This window comes from Charadrius vociferus, unplaced genomic scaffold (assembly GCF_000708025.1).
Source record: "Charadrius vociferus isolate BGI_N301 unplaced genomic scaffold, ASM70802v2 scaffold239, whole genome shotgun sequence".
In the NCBI taxonomy this organism is placed as follows: Eukaryota; Metazoa; Chordata; class Aves; order Charadriiformes; family Charadriidae; genus Charadrius; species Charadrius vociferus.
Window position 1 is genome coordinate 564,918 of NW_009649928.1, and position 15,853 is coordinate 580,770.

A 15,853-nucleotide genomic window follows, 5' to 3' on the forward strand; every position below is an offset into this window, starting at 1 on the left:
TGAAAAGACATTCATAGGTAAAATGAGCTTGAAAACACCTAAGAAATTCTCACAGCTTGTGTGCTAGTTTTTGAAGACTAAGATTGTGTTCCTCTGTGGAGATAGTGGAACTGTTACTTCTTAGTTTGCTGTATTTCAATACTTTGAAGTCTAGATCTCATCATAAGTCATCTTTACTATTAAGCTAAATTTCCCAGAAGAACTCGGTCTTAAATTTTAAAATTTATTCATATTTTTCTTTCAGCTTTACCAACAGGGTCGCTTATGCCAGCTGGGTAGTGAATTTTGTGAACTAGAAGTTTTTGCAAAGGTGCTACGAGCTTTAGATAAAAGGTAAGTATCTTAATATATTGATAATTGTCATTCCAGCTCTTATTTCTTGATCCAGATTTTGAATTTGGAAGATGCCTCTATTTTTCTTGGTCTTATTAGCCTATCTAATAACCGTAAGAATATCTCGTTAGGTTTACAGATGAACTTTTAAGTTAAGATGTGTCTTTCTGTCTGTCTCCAAAACCAAATCAATCAGAACTTCTCTGGAAATGTACGAAGTCACCTGTGGTCCTTGGCCCCAAAGTGCTTGCTATGCACTCAGTTGTCTTATCCGGGGGAGGTAGCGAGGCATCGCACAGCCACTCGCTCACTCATTGGAAGGGTACAAGTATGAAAACTCGTGGTTTGACATAAAAGACAATTTAATAACTAAAAAAAAATATTGGAGAAACAACAAAGAGAGGTAAAAAGAACAAACAGGAAAAGCAAGTGATAGAAAAGCAAACCCAGTTGCTCACCACCAGCTCATCAATGCACAGCCAGTCCCTGAGCAGTGACAGGAAAAGTATGTTTCTTGCTGTCGTAGCAAATACTAAGCGAAGGGTTATCAAGCTGATGGGATCGCCCCAGTTTAAAGAGTTTTCCTGTCTTTAAATATGCCAATTTGTGGTATTAATGCTCAGAACTTGACTTTTTTAGATCTGATTCCTTGTACCCAGAGTAAGCTTTGAGTCTTCAGACATACCTCCATCCCATTGTTTGCGTGTGTGATGTTAATGGGTTCGTCATTGCTCATTTATCCACAATTTCTGTGGGAGTTGTGGGGTAAGGGTGGATTTGAGGATTCCCCCCTATAAGTTTTAGCTGAAAATGTTGTTTTCCAGTTTTAATATTGTGTGGGTAGCTTGTGTTTTGCTTACACTGGAGGGTGTCCTTGTAAAGAACTTTGTGTACACTCACTTTATTTGTTGGATAATTCAACAACTGTAATCCATTAGCCTTGAGATTGACAATTATGCTTGTAATCATCTGGTTTTGGTTTGAGAGAGGGTTGGAGTTATTTCTCTGAATCACTACTCATTTGAATTCATGGCACTCAAGAGCCAACTGACTGCAGTGTTTTAAAAACTTCATGTGTAATCAAATTCTCTTTTCTTTTGTTTCAGACATCTGCTTCATCACTGTTTTCAGGCTTTGATGGACCATGGAGTAAAAGTTGCTTCTGTACTGGCCTATTCTTTCAGCAGACGGTGCTCCTACATAGCAGAGTCGGATTCTGCTGTAAAAGAAAAAGCAATCCAGATTGGTTTTGTTTTAGGTAACTGGTGGTGATAGGCTGTTTAAAGTATGATACTTTCTTTCACGCAAGCTTTGGTTAAGCTAATGCTAATTTTTTTATGTTAATGTCTGTGTTTTCTTTTTAAAGAACACGTGTGGGTTTTTTTTGAATGTAATTTTTAGAAAACAACTTGGTGTCTTAAGAAAAATATATTGGATTTTAATATCTAAGAATATGTAGGCTTATCTTTGCTATTTCAAATGTTTTAGATTTAAAATTTGTTTGCAGATGTGATGCTTAACATTAAGACTTTGCATTTTAGTATTTGGTAAGTATTTCTTGATAGAAAACTGTAGGAAAACTATGAAATACCAAAAAGTCATCCTCAACTGAAGGAGAGTTCTACTCTTATATTTCATCCTTTTCAATTCAAGACTGGAGGGTTTAACCTTGACAGGATTCCCCTAGGTGGTGTGCAGTTCTATGAAACTTCGTCAGAACTGTTTTGTGAAACAGAAAAAGTCTTCCTTTGCTCTCACTTTTTCTCTCTTTTCCTCAAGTTATTTAGCAATGGCTTTCTGTATTTGGCATGGGGAATACTGAACTAATGTATTCCTGCCTTTATATTTATTTGTAATGAACTATGAGATAAGTAGTCTTCTTACAAGACTTGAGCAAACTCTTTTAAACAGGTAGTTTGTTGTTCAAATTTGTTTGTTCTTGATTATTTTTTTTATTTTTTTTCCCCCAGGAGGGTTCCTATCGGATGCGGGCTGGTACAGTGATGCTGAGAAGGTATTTCTTTCCTGCCTTCAGTTATGCACCCTTCACGATGAAATCCTCCATTGGTTTCGTGCTGTAGAATGTTGTGTAAGGTGAGCTTACCTTGAATTCTGTATTTGTTACCGTGAAACGCACATTGATACGTTACCAACTGCCTTGCAGCGATCAAGCTTCGGTTGCTCCCTTTAGTATTCTGCTGCACCAAAATACTTTCCTGGCTAGAGCTGTAGATGAGAAGGTGCTTGTTTTACACTGATGCCTGGGTTTTCAGCATGTAAACTGGCAGCACAGGTCAACGGAAGAAAACCACCATTTTGCCTTTCCCCATAATATATCGTGGGTTACGGGTGCTGGACAGTAGCAGCGGTCCAGCACCTCGCTGTTTTCCAAGGGTTTTTGCATGTGAAGGAATGTTACGTGTTGGTGTTTGCCGCAACTATATTTACTACAAGAAGAAGTTGCCAAATCCAAACACAAATGATATAAATAGTTGAGCAGAATTAAAAGGAAAACATACCTTTCCTGATTCCAGATCCATTGAGTTCTCCTGCTCCACGCTGAGCTACTGAACGGTGTAATTGGGGAAATATCTAGCTGTCCAATTCTTGTGGACACCCTCTGGCACAGCTGTTCAGAAAAGACTTTTTGGTTTTAGGAGGCATTTGGGTTTTGTATCTGGCTTGTTTCTCAAGGCCTGTGGTGCTGTTCATTGAGATTCAAATTCTGTTTACAGACGCCTCAAAGATTAGCAGTTTTAGTTTTCAGTTGTTCTGCTCTTAGGTGTGTGTGTCTGGGTGTGCGCTGTACTGGTGCAGCCTGCAGCAAGTAGCCAGCTTGTTCTCGTTGGTAACACCGTGACTGACCTCTTCTGTGTGCTGCAGGTACACACTTGAATACCTGTGTGCTAGTGAGCGTAGTTGAAATTGGAATTTTGGGGTTTTTTTTAGCTGCTGTAATGAACAACAAAGTATGCACTGTATTTATCTGAATATAGGGCAAAACTTGTTTTGGAAAACTGCTCCAAAAAAACCCTGCATCTTGTTTACAGTTGGACAAATGTGAAGAGTAAATAGGCTTTGCCAGTAGCTGCTTATTTTGTGTGCCAACCGGAGGGCCATGGCAACAGTTGCTGCTCTGCCTTGTTCTGCCCTGCCAGCTACCACTGGCTTTCATTCCACAGAGAAGATGATGCCAGGAGAAGACTGGGCACACAAATACACCTTCCTAGAACTGGGGAATGACGGATATAGTACCACTATTAATACTTGGTCCTTTGCCTTCTAATTAATTTAAAAAAAGTTTCCTGGTTGTACCGGGCTGTTTGGCAAGCTGGAGAAGTTGCCTTAAAAATAGACTCCCTCCTTTTCTCCAAATAGAAAAAAATAAAAGGTAAAGAAAGGGGAAAACAAGGTAACTGTTTCTCTGTTGGATGACAGTGTACAGCCCACACAGTTGTGGAAAGATTTTTGTTTTGTGCTAGAAGAAAAACCATCCTCTGTTAGGATGAACTCTTCTGAACTGGAGATGTTAATTCTGTTTGGGTAGAGACAGCCGTTGTTCTCGTAATGAAAGCTGATGGCCTGCGTGTAACATTAAGTCCCTGTGGCAACAGTGTGAATGAGGAGACACTGCTTTATGTTCAGGTATCTCCCAAACAATTAAGTAACAGCGTTTATTTGGAAATGTATCAAATAGAAAGAATTTGAAACACTTTCAGAAGCACTATGTAAAATCTGCAAACCTTTTTGTGGGAGAGGGCAGTAATTATGCCTGGCTTCAAAGTCATGAGGCAGTAAGATAAATTTGTTGTTTGTCTGATCCATACTGTAGAGTACCTTGTTCTTACCACTGTGCCTGCACTAGAGTTGGGTGGAGTTTTAACAGACAAAATTTAAGTCCAGCTTTTGAAAATATGACATTCTTTAAAAAAAGAGGCTCTTATTTAAAAGCTAGACAGTCTAATCTCTAGGAGTTTAATGCATTGCATTATTAATAGAATGCAGTTTAAAAACATGTACATTTTGTGTAATTTATACATAATGTGTGTGTTTGTACTAGCAGTAGTAAATTATATGGAGAAACTCACAAAAATGTAAAGACTTGAGATTTCTACAAGCTTGTATACGGGTTTCCTGCATGTGTTGTGCTCCTTTTGGTTTGCTTTCTCATTATGAGAGAGTTGGGGGTGTTCAGCCTGGAGAAGAGAAGGCTCTGGGGAGACCTTACAGCGGCCTTCCAGTGCCTAAAGGGGCTCCAGGAGAGCTGGGGGGGGACTTTTTACAGGGGCATGGAGTGATAGGCCGAGGGGGAATGGCTTCAAACTGGAAGAGGGGAGATTGAGATGAGATATCAGGAAGAAATGTTTCCCTGTGAGGGCGGTGAGCCCCTGGGGCAGGTTGCCCCGAGAAGCTGTGGCTGCCCCATCCCTGGAGGTGTTCAAGGCCAGGTTGGACGGGGCTTGGAGCAACCTGGGCTGCGGGGAGGTGGCCCTGCCCAGGGCAGGGGGTGGCACTGGATGATCTTCAAGGTCCCTTCCAATGCAAACCGTTCTGTGATTATTATATGTTAACCAGTAAGGCACAAATACATAATACAAATACGTGGTTCTCCCACTTCATTGTTTCACATTTTGCTGATTCTTGGCTTTTTTTATGATGTTTTTGGACTTCCTAAGCTGCTGTGTAATATTGTTTGCTGTATTCGTATGCTCTTAGAGGATGACTTTTTTTTGGGGGGTGGGGGCAAGCTAGTCCCCAAAAGCTATTATTGCAGACATCAAAGAAGATTCATAGCTATTAGCATAAGTGTCCTAAGGCATTCTTTCTTCCTCTTGGCTTTATCTTCTGAAATTCCTTTGGATTAATAAAAGAGTTTTTTGTTACTCAGAACTGGATCACATAAACTCTGCTTATCCTAGAGGATTGAGTTAGGTTTAGCTTGTTTTTCGGTCTATTTGTTTGTTTTTAGACACTATCACTGAAGCATCCAGATCCTGGATGTTATCTTTCCCAGGCGCTTATCTGAATTGCAGAACTCTCCCTACTGGCTTATACCATTACATTGGATTTGGGCTTTGTATTTTTGATGTTGCATAGCAGCTCTCAACTGAATGGTGTAGGCAAAATAGTTTCCCTCTTTAGGGAAACTGTACTTGCTTAGTCTTTCTCTCTAGTTTCTTTAAAATTGCTGTCTTGTTGCTTGAATGTTAGTTTTCTGCTGCCTGAGACCAAGAACAAAATGCATTTCCACATCATGTTTAGTTCTCAGACCTTATTTAATGAAAAAATGTGGTTGTTGCTTTTTTTCTTTCTGTTCTTGAGCCATGTTGCTGTGTTTCTCGTTGGAAAGCTGGTGTTTGTTTATGTAGCTTGTTTCAGGGGTTTTTTGAAGGTCTCTTCTTTTGATCTTCTCTCTGCACGGCTAATACCCATCTGCTGTGTGCTTGCTTGCCACTCCCTTGTGAAAATGTGAACTTTATTTCCTTGTTAGAGTTTCACGGTCCATTTCAAAGGGAAAGTATAGGAGGAGACTATGTTAGAGGCAGGCTGAATTTATAGGGCAGACTTGGATCTGTTACTTTGCTGTTGCAGGAGGCATGGCTACAATAACTTATAAATCCCTACTCGGGGTAAACGGTAACAGGAAACAGCCTCAGAGAAGAGAAACGTTAGATCAAAAACCTCACTCTTCTTTCCTCCTGCCTTAACAGTCTATTGGGACATCTAGCATTATGTATCATAAAAGATATAAAAGGCTGTACCTATACGTTAGCTCACACTTTCAGAGTTTCAGCCTCTCTTTGCGATACAGCATTATATTCATTCTGCTTCACTTCACTCCGTATTTCTCTTCCTGTGTTATGTTGTCCTCCTGATTTGCAAAGGCTTGCCTGATGTTTTTCAATCTCTATTACTCATTGTCTAATAACAGATTTCCAGGAGGGACAATGGAGGTTAATTTACCAAAAATTCATGTGCGCTAAATGGCAGGCATTTGCAACAGAGAAGGAACAGCTGTCTCTCCTTAGCCTGCCATGGGTAGGAATACAGTTCTGCCCTTTGGGCTTGGAATATGATAACACACACATTTCTAATGTATCTCTTTAAAGTAAATAAGCATCAGCTTACGCTTACAAAAAAAAAAAAATCTTTACTTTTGTTTTAAATAGATGCCAGAAGCTGAAATTGTTACTTCTTGAGAGAAACAAGAGTATGTTTCAATAGCGCTGTGTTTTATTGTCTGCCTTTGGCTGTCGTTTCATGAAGCTTCTGTTAATCCTTCAGACGGAAAGGCAGCGGGTTAGGAGATGGGGCAAGGCGGGGGGAGAGGGTTTTGTTTAGAGTTGTTGTGAACTGGGTCAACAAAGTAGTCTTTTTTTTTTTTCTGGTGGTGCTAAGTCAGTGCTGGATATCGTGTTGAATGGATGCGATTGAATCTCTTGTGAAGACACCCCCCTCTTCACACCCCTGAGCCCCTAAAACAAAAAACGGCCACTTGTGAAGCACTGTGCTACTTAAGGTTTGAGGAAAAAGTGCAGAGGTGCAAAAAAAATAGCTATGTCAGTACTTACTCAGTGTCTGTTTCAGTTTACCATGCTTTGGAAACGCGGTAGGAGGGGTTTAATATTATATATTACAGGTGTTTGGAAAAGGAATTTTATCAGCGTTGAGAAGAATGGATTTTATGACAAGTGAAAGCAAAAGCCATCACACCAAAGCAGTTCAAGCGTTGGATATGTAAAACTGCATTAATATGTAAAATTATTTGCCATCTCCAACAGTAAAAATTCTTGCTGTGCAAGAGACAAAGCGTGGTGTACTGAAACAATATTCTGTAAATAGTTCTGTATTACTGAATTCAGACAGTGCAATTCAATTGGGACAACAGACCGGTTCTATTGCAAGTATAATACCAAAGTGTAGATCCGTGGCACGGCTGTATATTGAAATGGTTTATTCAGACACTGTTTTAAAGGTCTCTTTACATCTTCCGAAGGTTGCTGCATGTTCGAAACGGTAACTGTAAATATCACTTGGGAGAAGAAACATTCAAACTTGCTCAGTCTTACATGGACAAACTTGCAAAACACGGTCAGCAAGCAAACAAAGCGGCGCTCTATGGGGAGCTGTGTGCGCTGCTCTTTGCCAAGAGCCACTACGATGAGGTGAGTGGGATTTTGCTTTTGTTTTTCTTCAGAAAACTGGTTATGAAATCTGCTAGGATGTTCCATGACTGGCTTATTATTCACGTTATCTTTCCAGCTGGAGTTCCTGGTCTTTTTTGGTACCTGTGTGGCAGTAGCAGAGGAATAATTGATTTATTGACTTTTTTTTCCTATGTATTGCTCTGAGTTAGTCTGCAAGCTGTTAATGGTACTTTGACCAGCATTAAGAAATGAAGTGTGATAGATGGGTCGTATGTATTGATCATCTGTAAATCAAATACTATAACAAGCTCCTTATTTTAATTAGTAAAAATGAATAGCAGAACACAGGTAACAATTCTTTGCCCCTATTTTATGAAAACTGTCTTAAGTGTAACTTGTGAGGAATACTTAAAGATTATAAAACACCCTTTTCTGTCCATAAAAGTCATGGTAATAATACATACCTTAGGCTAGTATAAAATGCTTGCTTACACGTTCAGTATTAACCGTAACAGCACTTTTTAAGTCTGTCTTTTAAGACATTGCTGAACAAGTTTCATTACACGTAAGTAATTAAACAGTATCTTTTAAATTTTGTAATGTAAATGACCAGTATATTTTTCGGAGCCAAGTAATGTTTTTCTGACTGTTGCAACATAGTGAGGTTACGGCTTCATCATGTTGGTAACTCTTTGTTCAACAGGCTTATAAATGGTGTATAGAAGCTATGAAGGAGATCACAGTTGGCCTGCCTGTAAAAGTAGTAGTGGATGTTTTACGACAAGCTTCCAAGGTGAATTCAAAATCTTCCGTGTTTGTTTTGTAACTAAATCGCTACCAAGACTGGGTGAGGATAGGCAGTACCTCGGAATATGTGGGTAACGGGCTGCATTTCATGAGCCCTACAGCTCACGGCCCACCTCAGTCTCAGACCTGTCGCGATTTTGGTTTTGCTCTCTCTTTCCGAAACTGAGTTACAGCTGTTCAAATGAACATCACTGCAAAGTTAACCTGAGAGCATTCCATGAAAAGGTGGTCTGTTCCCATTTGATCTAGACTAGGTACAGTACTAGCCCTTTAGTTGGGCGGTATGGCAGAATAAAACGTAAGTTTGTTAATGTTATCTGTGAACCTTTTCTTAAATCACTGAAAGTCCTTGAGTAACCGTGATGATATTTTGAAGTTAAAAATAGTAGTTAGCAACTGTGCCAGTATCTGTAGGAGATGAGTTCTGAGTATACACCTCTTCACACATTTCATTTCAACCTGTTTAGGCTTGTGTTGTAAAACGTGAATTTAAGAAGGCGGAACAGCTGATAAAACATGCAGTGTACCTTGCCCGGTAAGTAGCATTCCGAAAAAAAACCTTTTAAAATTATGCTTAACTTGCTTCAATTTGTAATATAAGTATGTTTCTACAGGGAGCATTTTGGAGCCAAGCACCCCAAATATTCCGATACTCTTCTAGACTATGGATTTTACTTGCTCAACGTAGACAATATATGCCAATCTGTCGCAATCTATCAGGTATGCAGCAGGACTGAATGCCTTCAGTTTCTTTTGATATTCATAAACTCTCAAGTGTTTCTACTGAAACTCACATACAACTAATTCACAGAGGTAGATAATTGTTCATTTAATTACTCGTTCTTTAAAACAAAGAACAACACACACCCAACTACAGGGGTTTGCTTTCTTTTCCCCCTGGCTTTTTATATATGTGCTGCCTCAAGTACGTAAGTATAGGCCTACAGAATTTGAGCCAGTAAATTACTTTTTTCCCCCTTTTTAACAATGAGAGAGATTCATTTGGGGTTTTTTCTGTATTAACTGATGAAGTGGTGTCCTTGTGACTCTTTCAGACAGCTCTTGATATCCGGCAATCAGTATTTGGAGGTAAAAACATTCATGTAGCTACAGCTCATGAAGACTTGGCTTACTCTTCGTATGTTCACCAGTACAGCTCTGGAAAATTTGACAATGCACTGTGAGTACAATTGTTAGAGGTACTGGCAGCAAATGTAGTACTGTAAATGGAGAAAAGTGTTCTTAAATCATACAGTCTTTTCAATTAGGATTTAAATGCATCTGTTCATTGTATAAATGAATGTATAAATTGTATAAATGTTATCACTAAGCCACTACCTTAAAAATATGTATCTTGAATTTTTTATTTAAACTCTTTCAGATTCCATGCTGAACGTGCTATTGGTATTATAACTCACATTCTCCCTGAAGACCATCTTCTCTTGGCATCTTCAAAGAGAGTTAAAGGTAGTACCCTTCATTGCACTGCTGGGGCGGTTTGCAGCCGGTCATTCAGATATGGTTTTATCCTGTTCCCTAACAGAGGCAGTGTAACTCAAGTTGGGTTTTTTTTTCAGATGGAGGTCACTCTAGACTAATTGCAGTCCTCAGTGTTCTCTGTCAACATACTTGTAAAATAAAAAAAAAAAAAACCAAAACCCAAACCACCAAACTTTAAAACTTAGCCAGAAGACTTGGGTATGGGGAGTAAAAATAGAAAATATAAAAATCTATGTTGGGAGCTTGCTACCTGGTCATGGCTGTTTGAAAACAGTTTGTAATAAACACAAAGCCTGATTTGATGTCTCCCGAGATGTTGTGGGCTTTGTGCTACCTACAGTTAACAGCTCTTTGTGTTTGGAACACAGTAATGTTGTGGTTTTGTCTCCTATGCTCAGCACTTATCCTGGAGGAGATTGCAATAGACTGTCACAACAAGGAGACTGAGCAGAGGTTACTTCAAGAAGCTCATGACTTACATCTGTCCTCACTCCAGTTAGCTAAAAAAGCCTTCGGGGAGTTTAATGTACAAACAGCAAAACACTATGGCAACCTTGGAAGACTGTATCAGTCCATGAGAAAGTTTAAGGTAAGATTATATTGATATAAAGGTCTTGACTTAAAATCTGCAAGACATCTATAAATCTGTCAAAACAAATGATGTTTTTTTCAGTGTCCCCAGTATATAACTTCAGTTGGTATGGTTGGAAAACTTATACTTTGTAATTCATCTTTCTAAAGCTTAGTGCAAAAATAATCCGTTAGGATGCGAGCTGCCTTCAGAGACAGGGTGACAGCAGTTTTGAAGACAGAAAAAGTGACACTGTTTGCAGATCCACTTCACTAAGAATTTGGAGAACTTGATTTGGTTTTGGCTTTCTTAGTTTTTGCCTTTTATAAAATACTACAGACTGTTTCGCCACTATATAGTTATGTTTCTTTCAACCTTCCTTTTTTCCTCTTTTTATGGCACGATGAGTGACTGACCTATATGAATTTGATCCTCGTAGGAAGCGGAAGAAATGCACATCAAGGCAATTCAGATTAAGGAGCAGCTTCTGGGTCAAGAAGATTATGAAGTTGCCCTGTCAGTGGGTCATCTCGCTTCTCTCTATAACTATGATATGAATCAGTATGAAAACGCTGAAAAGCTTTATTTGAGATCCATAGCAATTGGTAGGTGATTCTTAAAATGTGTGACTATACATAGAGCAGTTTTAATACTGCAGGAAGCATGTGTTAAAAAGCCTATTAAAGTTTTTAGTAAAGAACTTAAGGAAATGCAAGATGTTTATTTTGTGTGTGTGTTCAGTCTAAATACGATGTTTTTTCTTGAATGTTCTGGAGACTGAGTTCTGGAGTTGTACTATTTTCAGTGCTCCATCAGAACTCCCTCTTTAAAATATCTGGAAACTGGCTAATTAAAAGCTTGCGTAGTTAGTCTTCAGGCTCCGTTTTGGAGTTGTGGCTAGAACTTCAGTGCAGGATGTAGTTAAATTTTGAAAGAAATGGAAAACTCTTGCGCCCGTCAGCCTAACTATACTCTCATTAAATATTTCTCTTGCCCATTATCATTTGCAGTTAACTTAAAATTCCAAATCAAATGCATCTTTGGGCCACGCTGTAGCTCCATTTTTGGACAATCTTACTTCATACAGTTATGTGCAGTGTGTTACAGAAAATTTATGATTTTAAGGTAGAAAACTGAAAAACAACTTCACTGTTTAAACTGAATTTGGAGTGAAATTGGGACACAAAACGACAGCCTTCTTTACATGACTGGTAGATTTTTATGTGTGTAAAGCTGTGGTGCAATTAGTGATCTGATTGTAGAGTCCCTGAGGACAGGTTACAGTACCCTTCAAGGAGAAGGTGGGTAGAATTCAAAGCCTCATCCAGGAAGCATGTGTGTCGCTTATGTTCTCTGTTTGCCGTAACAAAATGCGATGATTTGCTGTAACAGAAAGATTCGGGTTGCTGGTAAAAACGACATGAGCTATAAGATGCAATGTATGGGTGGATTACCTTTTAATTGTGTTTTCTTCTGGATTTCTTTAGGAAAGAAGCTTTTTGGGGAAGGATACAGCGGACTTGAATATGATTACAGAGGTCTCATTAAACTGTACAATTCCATTGGCAATTACGAGAAGGTTTTTGAATACCACAATATTTTGGCCAATTGGAACCGGTTGCGGGATCGGCAGTTCTCAGTTACAGATGCTCTGGAGGACGTAAGCACCAGCCCTCAATCCACTGAAGAAGTGGTCCAGTCTTTTCTGATGTCTCAGAACGTTGACGGACAGAGTAGCTAAGAACTTGGTCAATTAACCAGTTAAGGTGTTTTCCCCCAGGTTACGGGGGAAAAGTCATACTGTGAAATCTAAACCATGTAGTTCTCTGGGGGCTGGAATTTGCATTGAAACACTGGTCCAGTCTACTGAAGAGTGCCCATACGGATGAATGTGTGTTCAATTCTTATCAGCATGTGTATGGCATGTTTAGTTCGGCTCACATTTTTAACTTGGTATTCCTGAAAACCCCTTCTTTCTCAAGAAGCTACTTTGCAGAAAGTCTGCAAGAAAACATTAAATAAAACTGTTTGAGTTCAAAAGAGTTGCATTCTTATTACGAATGGAAGGTTTCATCGAGAGCTTTCTTCTGATACATAGACAGAATAAATGCTGTACCGTAGAAGTTACACAAGAAAGGTCTTTCTACTGTCTGCATTGTAGCAAAGTTAACGGTAGCTATCGAGAGAAGGGAGAATGCCCCAGCCTTGGCTGCTGCCGTAGGGAGAAAAGTGGCAAAGAACCACTTTGGAGAGGAACGTACTCTTTGTGAACCACGATAGGTCGTTAAGTAAGTGACCACCGTATGTTGGGTTTAATATCCCGAACTGGACCAGTGTTCACCTGTCAGTGATAGAAGATCCAGTAGACCAGCGATCTCCGGTACCAACCGAGAGTGCTAATCTTCTGAACAGGACCAGGAAAATCAGAGTGGACCAGCCTGCTAGAAACAGTTTTTGGACCAGTGGCTTTAATTTAATATTTCTGCCCCTGCATTCACTTCTACAGTAGAATTATTTCATTTAGATGTATGATCAGTGCAAAATTATATTCATGTAATAGATACAAAACTAGGAAGTGAACGTTCTTTAGCGGTTGCGATGGCATGTCTTTACCTAGTAAGCTTATACAGATATTAATGTCGATGCCACAGGCGAAAACTAGAAACGCTTAACTATTTGCTGCAGCCATAATTTTTTTTTTTCTTTTTGAATGGGCTTACTCTGATAATTGAGGCAGTAACTTGTTTATACCAGTTAATGGTTTTGTATTACAATCCAGTTCAATTTTATGTTTCTGGAGAACACGACTTATTGTACAGTTTGCAGGGGTCAGTGGAAAATGCCAAAAAGCACAACAGGTCTTTTTTGTGATGCTTCATTTCTACATTAAACAATAGTACAACCAGAAACCGATTCCTTCATATTAATTTAAAAAGCAGAAGTCAGCTGTAAAGATCCTTTTGATAATGCCTATCTCACTAGTTTGTCTTAATTTTTCTTCTGTTGGGCGGGGGGGGCTGCTTGGTTGTGTGGCTTTTTGCTTTGGGTGGGGTTTTGGGGTTTGTGGGTTTTTTGTTTTTTTGTTTTTTGTTTTTTTTTTTTTAATGTTGAGGTAATAATACCCATGTGAAAGTCTGTGTAACAAAGCAAACTAGAAACAACTCGCTGCTGTTACCTCAGTTCTTATAGCGGCACAAACAGTGCTCCTGTAGTTAGGATTCTGTCCATTTTGGGGTTTTCTCCCTTCCCCCCCTATTTTCAGGGGTGTTTAACTTGGCGGTGGGAGGCTCGGCAAGAGCCGCTCCTGCAGGACTTGGACTGGATGTTTTGTTTGGGGTCTGGTTTATAATTTGTTTACGAAGTCTGGGCCAGGGAAAGCTGCTTGTTGGTCTTCAAGAAAGAGTGCAGAGAAGAAATAGACATTTCAGACACGACTTTGAGATTAATGACTATTGAACTGAAATTTTAGAGGCCAATAGTTCACATACTGGTGCCTTCAAGTGTATTTTGGGGGAAAAGGCTGAATAATACCAACTTTAAATGGCAGTTAAGTAATTGGTGAATGCAGATTTAATGATTGCATACTTGGAATATCTTCACTGGTGTGAAAATAAGTATTTGCACAAGAAAAACCCCTGCGGTATTAAGATTTAGAATGCAGTATATCCTCAAAGGCTGTTCAGTGAAAATCCAACTTAAAATTATGTTTGAATTTAAAGTCGAGTTTCTGTATAGGGATTTTTTGTTTGTGACTGCTTTAGGTACTACAAACAAATTCAGCTATCTGTGAGGCAAACATTTTTATCCTTGAATGCCCGTGCAGTGGGGCAGTGATGAATTATGAAGTTCTTAGGACTTAAGAGTAGAATTCTTATTAGAACTATCTAAAAGTAAATGAAGTACGTAATACTTGTCTCAGAACTTGGGCAGAGAAGGTGTGCTTAAAATTGTCCTAAAGAAGCTCTGTAACTTCTGTACTGCAGAAGTGTTGAAAAGCTTCCGACTGGCTACATGGATTTACACTTACGTTATCTGGAGACCATTGACTAGCTCAGGGTTTCTGGTCTTGGGTCTCTGTTTCCAGCTCGGGACTGGGGAATCTCGGAGATCTCAAGGCTTTGTGGTGGGGATGAGGAGCATTTTTGAACTGATAGAAGTGAAAGCGGTCTACACGAACTGCTGCTGTTAGTTCGGCTCTGATTTGTGTATGTGTTTCATGGTTTGCCTTCAAGTTAGGGCAACCAGGAGAGCTTCCAGCACGGTGCAGGTATGGAGGTGTTACGCTTCTATCTGATAACCAAATGCTTTGGTTCCGTTTGTTTAATCGGTAGCTTTATTCTCGGATCTTGCTGGGTGGATGTACTTTCTTTCCTAAAGCTGCTTCACCAGCATGTTGTGTACTTTGGTGCATTGGCTTGTCTGGAAGCAATTAAGGTCCTAGAAGTCACCCAGAATTCTCTTTGGTAATGGACTTTGGCCAAGAAACGTGACTTGGCCAAGAGTAGTTGCAGTGATCCTTGTAGGACTACCAGCATGCTTCTCATGTCACTGAACGAAATCCTCACTTGAGTCTTGGGTTGAACTTCTTACTGCAGCATCTCCGCAGCTCCAGTCATGCCGAGGCATGCAAATTCTGGAGAAAGGGAGCTGGTGGCTGAAGTTGTTAAAGCATGGGAGGTTTGCAGAGCAGCCTGCTCTGCTGTAGCTTGGAACCTTGGCCCAGTGCTGTCCTTGCTGCAGATGTAATACTTATTCTCCATGTAATACCCTAAACCTGACCTTCTAGTTTTTGGTTCTGTATCTCCTAAATAGAGTTCTCAGCAGATGTCTGTATTGGCATCTGGAGACTTTTGAGATGGTGTGATGTTCGTCATTAATTACTGTTGCTGTGTTTGCTGTTACAGTTTGTTGTTTGATACTTTTGAGAAAGTAGGAGTCCAATCGGATGACTTCAGAAGAAGGTAAATGACCTGTCGCTCCGTGCCAATGCGGCTGGAGTAGATCTGGCAATATTACTTCAGCGTCTCATGGCTTCTGCGCCAGGCAGAGCTAGAGGAGCCGCACACGTAATGCCCCACGCTCTCCGTACCGTGCAGTTTTCCAGAGCAGAGTTTGCCAACGGGAGCCCCGCACCTCCCTCCCTCCCTCCTCCTGGAGGCAGAACTGGGGGATTCCCCCGCCCTGCCCCGAGCAGGTTTCCCACAGGTTCCCTGCACGTGTCTGAACGCGAGCGCTGGGGACGGGGACGGGGCTGCACGGCTGGGAGAGCTCATGCCACTGCGACTCAAGTAGCCAACTATGAGACACAAGATAATTAATTATTGGCATTTTGTAGACGCACAGTGTGCCTGCTGCTCGCTGAGCAGGCGCTGTTTGGTGCTGACATTAAAGGGGGAGACCTGTGAGTGGGAATCCAGTGAAATGCATCTTCCCTTTTTTTTTTTTTTGAAGGTAAGTAATTTAATGCCACCAGATTAATTGGGTGCAAGTGGTG

At 40.1% G+C, this 15,853-nt stretch overlaps 1 protein-coding gene across 1 annotated transcript; it reads left to right on the top strand.

The window, feature by feature from the left end:
• Positions 1-241: 241 nt before the first annotated feature.
• APPBP2 (amyloid beta precursor protein (cytoplasmic tail) binding protein 2) lies at positions 242-13,264 on the top strand. The gene is made up of 12 exons (XM_009891172.1): positions 242-333; positions 1,440-1,591; positions 2,304-2,427; positions 7,331-7,499; positions 8,185-8,274; positions 8,756-8,823; positions 8,903-9,008; positions 9,344-9,468; positions 9,670-9,755; positions 10,187-10,377; positions 10,799-10,964; positions 11,847-13,264. Exons 2-12 carry the CDS (start codon positions 1,471-1,473, stop codon positions 12,098-12,100), a joined length of 1,500 nt encoding a protein of 499 aa, XP_009889474.1. The 5' UTR covers positions 242-333; positions 1,440-1,470; the 3' UTR covers positions 12,101-13,264.
• The last annotated feature ends 2,589 nt before the right edge of the window (positions 13,265-15,853 follow it).